Source organism: Plasmodium gallinaceum, assembly GCF_900005855.1.
Source record: "Plasmodium gallinaceum strain 8A genome assembly, contig: PGAL8A_v1_77, whole genome shotgun sequence".
In the NCBI taxonomy this organism is placed as follows: domain Eukaryota; phylum Apicomplexa; class Aconoidasida; order Haemosporida; family Plasmodiidae; genus Plasmodium; species Plasmodium gallinaceum.
In genome coordinates, this window is record NW_021628240.1 from 44,918 (window position 1) to 57,082 (window position 12,165).

General features: G+C 19.5%; 1 protein-coding gene across 1 annotated transcript, besides 5 other annotated features; it reads left to right on the top strand.

Moving 5' to 3' along the window:
• Positions 1–330: 330 nt before the first annotated feature.
• Positions 331–1,021: a repeat region.
• A 585-nt stretch (positions 1,022–1,606) lies between these two features.
• Positions 1,607–4,841: a repeat region.
• A 1,333-nt stretch (positions 4,842–6,174) lies between these two features.
• PGAL8A_00265500 (Plasmodium exported protein, unknown function) lies at positions 6,175–7,005 on the top strand (the record flags this gene model as incomplete). Its single annotated transcript, XM_028671629.1, has 2 exons — positions 6,175–6,360; positions 6,481–7,005. The coding sequence occupies 2 exons, from the start codon at positions 6,175–6,177 to the stop codon at positions 7,003–7,005; spliced, it is 711 nt and encodes a 236-aa protein (XP_028528263.1).
• A 988-nt stretch (positions 7,006–7,993) lies between these two features.
• Positions 7,994–8,404: a repeat region.
• A 903-nt stretch (positions 8,405–9,307) lies between these two features.
• Positions 9,308–9,731: a repeat region.
• A 1,509-nt stretch (positions 9,732–11,240) lies between these two features.
• Positions 11,241–11,960: a repeat region.
• Positions 11,961–12,165: the final 205 nt, after the last annotated feature.

The window sequence follows — 12,165 nt, forward strand, 5'->3', positions numbered from 1 at the left end:
TTCATAATTATTAGAATGAAAATTTGTCTTTGTATAATAACAATTGGTTTATTTGTCTAATTATCATAAATCATTTTAATTGCATGTTTAGATAATGTAAAATGCTACTGGGAGTTACACATACCGAAATTGTAAATGAAAACACCTTTATAATCCATATATATATGCTATTGGTAAAAGCGTAAACTACATAAAATAAGTATTAAAAAAAAAAATAATTTTTTTTTTAATTATGTATATAAAATAAGTATAAAAAAATTTTACATTAATTATTGGTGACAAACAATAATTTTGTCATTAAGAGTTAAAATGTTATTAAATAAATGTTTTTATTCTATATTGTTTTATTAACTGGGTCTTCGGTGACTTTGTTAGAGTATTTAACAAACAAATTAATAAAAAGTATGTAGAATTGCCTATACGGTTTTCATGTATTTATATATATTTTTAAATGCTTTGAAAGAGTGATCCTTAATTATGTAATCTATTTCATTCAGCATTCTTTAATTTCAATACGTATTTATTTACTTTAATAAAAATCCTTATTTTTATTAAAAATTTAAATCTTTATTGAACAATAATTATTAATTAAATGTAAATTACTTGTTTCTTTGTTATGAGTTACGTTTAGCAATTAATATATATTGTTGTTGAATTAACAAACATAAACAATTAGTAACAATACAAATTAATTATATAAATATTAATTACGTGAAAATTTTATTGTTATATGTATAAAATTTTCTCTTACAAAATTCATTAAAATCATATTTCGTTCCCAAAAAAAGAAAAATTCTCTTTTTTTTTTTTTTTTTAATATATCTCACTCTTATTGGTAACAAATCTTTTTCCAATTGATTTTTCCTGAAGATATTTGTATTTTTTTTTTTAAAAAAAAAAGTACAAACAAAAAAATTGATCATTTTTTTTTTTTTTTTGTGTGTCCATGACCAACTACGTATTCTTCATTTAACTATTTATTTTATTTTCCAAAAAGGTTAATAAAGCCTCTTATTAACCAATTAGATAATTACTATTGTTGTTAATTTACATGCTATCTCATTGGTCTATAAATAATATTATAGACCTCTTTTTCATAATATTTAGGTGAATAAATAGTATAAAAGCATTTTATCCTGTGTATGCTTAATCACAGGGACGATATGCAATAATAAACGAGTACTCTAAAGTAGTTACTCAAATATGGCATACTACAAAAAATATATATATACTTGCAGAGAAAATGAGTAACTAAAAAAAAATTGTTTAATAAACAATTTTTATTTTATGTATCTACAATTTAAAAAAAAAAAACATTTTGCACATTTTCTTTTTTTGGTAAATGGGGCTGACTTAAAAAAAATAATGTATTATTATCATATATTTTTTTCATTTTTTTTTTTAAAAAAAAAAAAATTTTTAGATATTTTTTTTTTGAAGAATGTAGCATGTGTTCAAATTATAATAGAGAGTATGTTTTATTTTAAGTTGAAAGATTTTTTAAAATTTAAAATTTTAATTAAGTAATAATTAAATTTGAGTTCGATCTATATATACTTTATTAATTTGTATGTTCATTACAGGAAAAGTTATTAAATAATTAATTAATAAATCATTATTTAAATAGATTTATATGTCACTCCATATATGAAACATATATTTCAAACTTTTCACGGAACCAAATGAATTTCAAAAATAGATCTTAAAAATGGGTTTTCAAGTGTTGCGTTGAATGAAGGTAGTAAACCCTATACTGGATTTATAGTGCTTAAGTGAGGAACATATGTATTTGAAGTTTTACTGCTTGGATTAAAAACAAGTATCACAAAATTCCATAGAACAATGGAAGATATTTTCATGGAATTAATTCAAGAGAATTATGTAATTGTGTATATTGATGGAATCATCATTCTTATAAAAACACTATTTGAACATTTAGATGTGTTAGAAAGAATATTTAAACTACTTAGAAATAGTAATTTGGAGATAAACATAGGAAAGTGCAAACTTTTTAAAACACCTATAATTTATTTAGGACAGAAAATAGATCAAAATGAAATAAGATCTTCATCAGATAAAGTGAAAATAATCATTGAGATAGAACAGCCTAAATCAAAAAGGAAAGATCATCCTTAGTATTTAGTAATTATTATAGAAATCATATTAAGAATTTTTAACGATGTAGTTCTAAATTAGTTCTATTGTTAACTAAGAATTAGAAACTTGAATGGAACGAAAAGCATTCAAAAGCATTTGATCTAATCAAAGATAGATGAAATAAGTTATTTTACATTCTCAGGTATAAGAAAACCTAATGCTATTTACACAGAAGCATCATATTATGCTATAGAAGCTGTACTGATTCAGATAATTATACAGATTATGCCAAATTCATTCACTGTATGTCAAAAAAATTAAATGACATACAACGGAAATGTAGTACGGTTGAAAAAGAATTATTTGCAACAGTAGTAGCAGGTGAAATATTTGATTATTATATAAATGAATCCATGATATTGATTAAAACATATAGTAAAGATATTATAGAAATGGATTCAACTAATACAAGAAAATTACATCGGTGGAAATTGAGATTATGTGAATTTAACCTAGAATTCGAATATAATGAAAGAGTTCAAAATAACTAAGCTTATTGGATTACTAAATTAATGGAAGATAAAACGGATCTTCGAAATTACATGACATTATATTATAATCAACCTCAAGGAATACATGAAGATTTATATATTATACCATCTTGTGAAGAAATAGAAGATGTAGTAAGAAAAGACAACATTAACATACCAAGAGATCTAATATAAAAAGATAATTTACCAGTTGACTATATGATAGAAAGATTATACACATCAGTAAAATGTAGAAATAATTTAATGTACTGGTTTCATATTAGTAATTTTGCAAGATATCGCGAAGTAAACGAAACGCTAAAGAAAATACAAAAACACTTTTGATGTCTCAATATACGTAAAAATGTTGAAGAATACGTTACAAATTCTTTAATTTGTCAAGTAATAATATGGAATTTAAGTTTAATAATATCAAGGATTTGTTAAAATCTAATGCATTTGATGTGATTTCATTGGAATTAATAAAACCTAAAACATGGAAAGGTACGGAATACATTATACAAGTGATAATTCATTATTACGTTTTATCGTTATAAATACAACTAATTCAACACTTAATATTATGGATGTAAATTAACATTATAAAGATAACATGGGAACTCATATTTGAATACACCCAAATTATTTTAACAGATCGTGAATCAATTTACAAGAGTCAAGAATCCCAAAAATATAACGCTAAAAAGTTATAGATAAAATTATACAATACCATCGCATATTATCCACATCGAAGTGGTATAAATGAAAGCTCTCATAAAAGTTTAGATTATATAATTAAAACTTTATATGAAAAGAAGGATTTACCTTTAGGATAAATAGTACCGAATATGGTGTTAATATATAATAATACATCATGTGGAACGATAGGAGAAATACCACATTTTTCTATATTTGGAATGAACTGTATATGTCCAGGGATTTCAAAAATATTACCATATACGACTTCTGGAATAAGAATCATTTATTTAAATAATCAATGAAGAACGTACTTGAAGATATTAATGAAATTAAAAGATAACCTATAATTGATAATAGGGACATTAGGATCGGAGATATTATTTCTTATAAATTATCAGAATACGAAAGAAATAAAATGTAGCATTATAGTGGAAACATATAATGTAAACCACAGTGGTCATTTCTTTATAAAGGAACTGAAAATGAAAATAGAATTCTAAAAGCGATACCTACATATTATAAAGGTGAAAAAGTACAAATTTCGTTAACTAAAATTAATCTACTGAGTAACAAAATTAAAGAGATATATGAAACGTACTTGGAAAATTTACCACAATTTACTAATAAGGATAAGAAAAATTTAAACTCCATGTTTACATTATACCATAAAGATTATTTCAACATTTACAAAAGAATTAGCATGATGTTTTGCAAAACTAGTAATAATATGGACAAAGAAATTGAAGTACAAAAAAGACTTGATCTAATAAAATGCGTTAAATGGAACAAACTTCCAGTGGTAATCATTATTCTCCTCTTGGTATTGGAATGTTGTTTATAAAAAGAGTTATTAACCTTTTTTGGAATAAAGATATTGGTTATGGCGAAATTTTGTAGTTAGTCACACACGTACCATATAAAAAAGAAAAAAAAATTATTTGATAATTTTTTTTGGTTTTTTTTATAAATTAAATACATAAAAAAATATATTTATTTTTTTATAAGAAATTCTTAACGGATCATAGAAAAAGATTTAATCATCAAAAAAAATAATGAAGAAAAAATATAAGAAGTAATTTAATGACTAATAAGTTTCTTTGCTGTGAATTTTGATTTTGAAGTTTAAAAGAAAATTTTAAATACATAATAATAAAATTTTAATGATTGCAATATTTATACAATTTAATTTGTATTTCATTATTTACTTATGCTTGTTAACTTGAATACAAATAACTTGAATTTCTAAATATTATTCATAATACTGTGAAAAAAATATATGTAATTAAAAATTTAAAATTAAAAAGTATTTAAATTTTTAATAAAAATATAGGATTCTCATTGAAATAAACAAAATTCTCTTGAAAACAATAAATATTCAACAATGTAAACTATATAAATACAGTTTACTTGTTTATAATATTTAAAATTATACATAAATTCATTAAATCAGTATAGAATATTATGCATGCTATTTATTGGTATGTTTGCTTAGTACCCTAGCAAAATCATTGAACAGGTAATATATTAGATATAAATAATCAATAATTTTTTTTATTATTTTTTTTTTTTTTATTATTATAATATTCTAATTATCTTTTTATTTTAATTATTTGTTTAAATTTTCTTACTATATTTAGTTTCTTTTTTCTACATTTTTTTAATTTTATATTTATAATTATTTTGTTTTTTTTATTTATTTTTTAAAAGTATGTACATGTTTAATTTTTTTTATTACTAATTCGTTTTTTTTTTTTTTTTGAAAATAAATGCATAAATAAACAAATATATAGTTGACAAATGCACAAAGGAACGGAGATCAAAAAAATGCAGAAATGTACGAATTCGTTTACGTCATTTCTATTATTTTTCATTTGTACTCATTTTTATGAATTTCTATAATTTTAAAATAAATTTAATGATTGTAGTGAAGTTATTTTAAATATAACAATTTTTAGAAAATATTTTTTTATCTTCACAAATCATAAATATAAACTAATATTCTTCTTAATATATTATGAATTTATAATAAAAATAATTAAAGGAATATACTTTTAAATAAAATATATTATGTGAAAATAACTTCAAATATATCAATTTTTATACTTAATTTATAAATAAAATAATGTAATATAATATAAAATAAAGAATAGCCGTTAATTATGTTTCATTATAATAATAATTAAATCATGTTTATATATACATTGAGACAAAATAAATAATATAAATTAATTATATAATTCAAATAATGATTTAACCATATGAAAAAACAAAATTTTCACATAGTTTTAAATAATTATTATGTATAAATAACTCTTAAAATATGAAGAGAAAAAATTAATAAATTTATATTTTTTTTGCGTTCAAAATACATATTAAAAAAAAAAAATAATAAAAATAAAAATCAAAATATTCATTTATACTGAGTAATTTGTATAAATAAAAAATATATAAATAAATTTTTATTTTCATTATAATTTTATTTTCGAATAGAAAATAAAATTATAAACAGAATACTAATTGTTAATTTGTTTTTTATAAAATTTATTATTTTTGTATTTGATTTAATTTTAATTTTGTTATTATATAATCATTTTATGAATATTTTTAATTTTTTACACTTTTAATAAAAATACTTTTGAATAATATTTTTTATTTATTTTTTTTAATTTTTAGTTTTATTCTTCATTTACAATTTTATAAAATTAAACATTATTTTTTTCATAAAAAAATATAATACACTAATCTTAACTAATAAGAATTTATAATATTATAAATAATATTATAGTTTAATTAAATAACATTATTTATAAAAGAAATAGATTACATTTTTAAAAAATAAAAATTAAATATGAGTTATAATATTGCAAGTGGTATTTATTCAAAAATTTCACATCCATGGAATGCAGTTATAAAAAGTTATGATTTCTCAACAGTTAATAAAGATAGGAAGTTCAAAAGAATAAATTTCACACATATTATTTTTTCAAGACCTTTTATCCAATTTTTCGCTTTCCTTTTTTTTTTTTTGTTGCACGTAAAAATCTTTTCACTTATATAAATATGTTTTATATTTTTATCTAATATATTTACTTAAAATAATCATAACAAAAAAAAAAAAAATATATTAAATCTTTTTTTTAAAAAATTGCTACAGAATACATATGAAAAAAATTATGAAAGTAGCTTTTGTTCATCCTATAATGTAAGTTATATAAGGAAATTAACAGAAAATAATAAAGAAGGTAATAAAGGTTTTGCAACTGGAGTAAACTTAAGCCCATGGGATAAATTTGAAATTGAAGTAAATACCAAGTGGGGAGAACTAGATAAGAAACAAAAAAGTAATAATTCGAATATAATCCTTTCTTCATGGTTAACAGTAATTATTAAATCAAAAGATGATGAAAAAATTAAGGAGAACATTGATATATGGTTTAAAAAATCTTCTTCTATATTTGAAAAGTATAAACCTCAGATAGATGCAGATAATGAAATGTTTAATAAATGGAAAGAAGATCTTAAAGAAAGAAAATTTAAAAATTATAATCCAAATTGTACCAATGAAGCTTATGAAGAGTGGGAAAAAATAAAATACAAGAAGGTGCAGAGTATGATGGAATACTATCATAATGTTAAAGCTGATATTGAAGGTTGGTTAGAAAATATGTTTTCATCTTGAGCTTTTAGTGGTAGAATAATTATGTTAAGAATAAAACATAAAAAAATCGACAGATTTAAAGAGGAAATTATAGAAATATTCAAATTTGTTTAATGTGAGTAAAAAATAGGTATATATATATTGGAGTATATTATAATATAAATAATTATAAACTATAACTATTATTTATATTTCATTTGCATAATCTTATAAGAAAAAAAATTATTATCATCATATTTATAGTATCTTTCCTTAAAATGTTTACTCTTAATATGCTGTTAATATTATGTAAAATGGAACTAATACCAAAAGTGGAAATATTCATAAATTGTTTATTATATTGAATTTTTTAAATTATTACAAATAATTCAAAAATTAAATATTTTGTTAAAAATTTGTTTATCAAATATTGTTTTGTATACATATAAAGTAAATTCAAATATTAAACCTAATTTTAGCTAATATAATAATTTCTTATTCGAAGGATGTTGCACACTATTGGACAATAAAGTGTGTTATTCTTTTATAAAATAATAGTAAAATGCAGGTAAAACAAAAAGTTTACTATGTGATTAATAAAACATATAATTGATCTTTTATGAAATAAAAGCGATTAATTTATACAAAAGATCGAAGTTATGTGCATTATCTACTTAAAAAGAGTTAACTATTTTATATTTTTGTATGTTATTTTGTTAAATAAATTCCCAATTTTAAATTTATATTTTTTTTTATATGTACTTATCAAATGGTGTTTTCAAAATTTTTTTCAGCCGAATAAAAATAAATGTGGAGTTTTATAAGAAAAAAAAAGAGGGTTTCGTTTTTTTATAAGTATATAATTTTTATATATTTTAGAAGAATTTTAATAGCTCCGAAGTAAAATTACTATTATATTTAAAAAGATTATTTTACATGTAATGAAAGGTTTTCCTATGGATTTAAACCTTAATAAAAAAAATAAGAAATTTATATTAAAATAAATAACTATAACATAAAAAATATTTTGTTATATAATGTTTATGTATGATTTGTTAAGTTATCTGTTCACTAACTTTGCTGTAGTATTGAAAAGGTTAATAAAGAATCAAGAGCCCTCTCTACTAATTTAATTAACTTAAATTTATTTTTAATACTATAAATCAATAATCTGCTTTATACATTATCTATTTCTATGGACATTTATTTTTTTTAAGAAACAATTATTTACTTCAATAAAAATACTATATTTTTATTAGAAAATTATATCCTTTTTATTATTTTAATTACATATATTTTATTTATAATGTTATGAACAAAGTTTAGAAATTCATACTCATTGCTCTTAAATTAAAAAATATAAATTATTAACAAAATATAATACAAATTATAAGAATATACAAGACACGAAAATTTTGTTATAGAAAATATAAAATTTTCTTATATGAATTTAGACAAAAATATACTACAGAAACTTTTTATCCAACAACTCTTTCTTTTAATTTTTGAAAAATTTTTAACTTTTAAAAAGAAATAAGTATATTTTTTTATGTATTTAAAACATACAAAAATAGAACAAAAAAAAATAAATTTTTTTTTTTTTATCTAGCTCTTGCTTGGATATTGATTTTCCACATAGTTATAGCTTTTTATTTCCAGAAAAGTTAATATTACCTTTTATTAACCAGTTATATTTAATTAAGAATTTTAAAATTTAATTTTTTTTTTAAATTTTTTTAGTTAGTGAAATCATTTCTTTGGAGATTGAATTTTTTTTTGAGACTTTTAAAGAAAACTTTATACTTTTAATAATAAAATATTACTTGTTTGTAACTATATAATTCACGTTAGTCTATTAATAATTACGTATTTGTATTAATTAAAAGGAAATGCACTTGAATAGTCGTTTATTAAATGCCTGTTCAATGACTTTATTTTTATTGAAAAAATTAATGTACAGAACATGAGGTAAACTATGCTTAATTTAATTTTAATTGAGATTTTAATTTAAAATCTTTATTTTTATTAATCAAGATCAAATACTTATTATTTAAAAATTTTTTTTTTAAATTAATATACACAACACTCCAAAAATGTAATTTCTTTAATATTACAACTAAAAAAAATACACATTCCTGATTAATAAAAGAGATTGTTAACCTATTTAAGAATCAAAAAATAAATAGCTGTATGTAAGATACATAACCATGAAACCTCTAAATAAAAAAAAATTAGTTGTCAATATTTTTTTTTTTTTGAAGAAAAAAAAGAGAGTAAATATTGTCGGAAAATAGTTATTTAAAAATATAAGAATTAATTTATGGAATAAAGAGTTTTCTTACATAATGAATTTTTAAGAGAACATTTTATATATATAATAATAAAATTTCCACGTTTGTAATGTTTATAAAATTTAATTTGTGCCTCATTAATCACTTATTTTTGTTAACATGAAAGCAGTGGACTCGAGTTGCTAAACATTACTTAGAATATTATAAATAAAAATGTATTTCGTTAAAAAAATTAACAATTAGTGATATTTTAAATTTTTAATAAAAAATAAAGATTTTATTAAAGTAAATAAATGTTTCTTGAAAATAACGAATGCCCAACGAGGTAGACTATATAAATACAGTTTACATGTTTTATAACATTTAAAATTATACATAAACTCATTAAATTAGTAGTGGAAACTATACTTGCTCTTCATCAGTTTGTGTGTTTGGTACTCTAACGAAGTCTCTGAACAGGTAATTAATAAATCAATTCCATAGTAATATATATATTATCCAAAAAAAAAAAAAAAAAATTTTTTTTTTAAGATTACATGTTTCTTTAAATGACAAAAAAAAAGGAAAATAAAAAAAAATATTGTGATAATATTTTTTTTTTTTTTAAGCCAACGTCATGTGTCTAAAAGAAAATATATATGTGATATTTTTTTTTTTAGTTTACATACTTTTTCAATAACTATTTTAGTACACACATTTATGAGTTCACATTGTCCGCACGATTCAATATGCACAAAATAAAATTTGTTTATTTAAAACGTTTATTCACTAAAAAAAAAATATATTCTTGTCATTTATTCATCTAAATATAGTGCAAAAGATGTCTGTAATGTTATTTTTTAATCAAATCTCTAAACATTATTCATAGTATTATAATTAAAAGATTTATACTTTAAATATTGATAATTAATGAGAATTTAGATTTTTAATAAAAATAAAAAAATTTTTAAAATAAATAAATACCTTTTAAAGAAGATTTCTCAGTAAACTACATAAATACAATCTAATGGTTTATAATATTAAAAACTTTAATTAAATTCATTAACACAGAATAGGAAATTTACATGCTCTTTATTAATTTGTTTAAGTATTTGGTTAATAAAAGATATTATTAATCTTTTTGAAATTAAAAAGTAATAGACATATGGAAAATGAATAGTAAGAAATGAAAGTGCTAGATAAAAAGAAAAAATCACTTAATTTTTTTTTTTTTCTTTTTGTAAATTTAAAATACATAAAAAAATATGTTTACGTTTTTTGGAGATAATATAATATCCAAAAAGTTAAAAAAGAGGAGTTGTTAACTAAGAAGTATCTTGTAGTATATTTTGTTTAAATTTATATGACAATTTTAAATTAACAATAATAAAATTTTCATGTTTTGTAGTATTTTCATAATTTATTTTGTATTTTTTTAATTATTTATGTTTGTTAATTTAAGAACAATGGGTATAAATTGATAAACATTATTCATAACACTACAAAGAAAATATATGTAATTAAAATATATAAAAAGAATTTAATTTTCTTATAAAAATATAGAATTTTTATTAAAATAAATGAATCTTTTAAAAATAATACATACTCAACGAAGTAAACTATTGATTTATTAATTGTTTATTCAATGACTTTGCTAGAGTGTTGAACAAATATATTAATAAAGAACATGAAAAGTTTCCTCAACTAATTTAATAAATTTAAATTTAGTTTGAATACTATAAACCAGTAAACTGCTTTTATTTAGTCTACTTCTTTAAACATATATTCTTTTCAAAAGGCATTTATTTACTTAAATAAAAATCCCCACTTTTATCAAAAGTATAAGCCATCATTAATTATTGTTTTTAATTACATATATTTTATTTATAACGTTATGATTAGTATATAGCAATTTAAATTCATTACTCTCAAATTAACAAATATGAACAATTAATAGAATATAAAAAAAAATTATAAAAATATTAGAAAACGGGAGAATTTTGTTATTAGTTGTTTTATTAACTGGGTGTTCGGTTACTTTATTAGAATATTGAACAAACAAATTAACAAAGAGCATGTAGAGCTGCTTCTACTATTGTGATATATTTATATATATTTTTAAATGCTTTGAAGGAGTGATCCTTAATTATGTAATCTACTTCATTCAGCATTCTTTAATTTCAATAGGCATTTATTTACTTTAATAAAAATCTTTATTTTAATTAAAGATTTAAATCCTTATTGAACATTAATTATTAATTAATTGTAAATTACTAGTTTATTTATTATGAGTTACATTCAGCAATTAACATATATTGCTGTTGAATTAACAAATATAAAACAATTATTGACAAATATCAAAAATTATATAAATATTAATTACATGAAAATTGTATTGTTATATGTATAAAATTTTCTTTTACAAAATTCATCACAAAAACTATTTCATTTCCTAAAAAAAAATTCTTTTTTTTTTTTTTATTTATTGGTAACAAATATTTTTCTCATTGATTTTTTTAATCAGTTTTTTTCCTGACAGTCCTTGCATTTTTTTAACAAATTTTATTCTTGGCAGTCTTTGTACTTTTTTTTTAAAAAGTACAAACAAAAAAAAATCATCAATTTTTTTTTTTTTTTTTGTGTGTGTTCGCACGACCAACTTCGTATTCTTCATTTAACTATTCCTTTTATTTTCCAAAGAGGTTAATAAAGCCTTTTATTAACCATTAGTATAAACTTTTCTTATAAAAATTTAAGCAAAAATATATTACGAGAAACTTTTTCTTCAACTATTTCTTCTAATTTAGGACAAATTTTTAATTTTTAAAAAGAAATAAATATATTATTTTATATATTTTAAATTTACAAAAAAAAAGCAAGAAAAGAATTAACAATTTTTTTTTTTTTTTACTTAACTTTTGCATGGCTATTT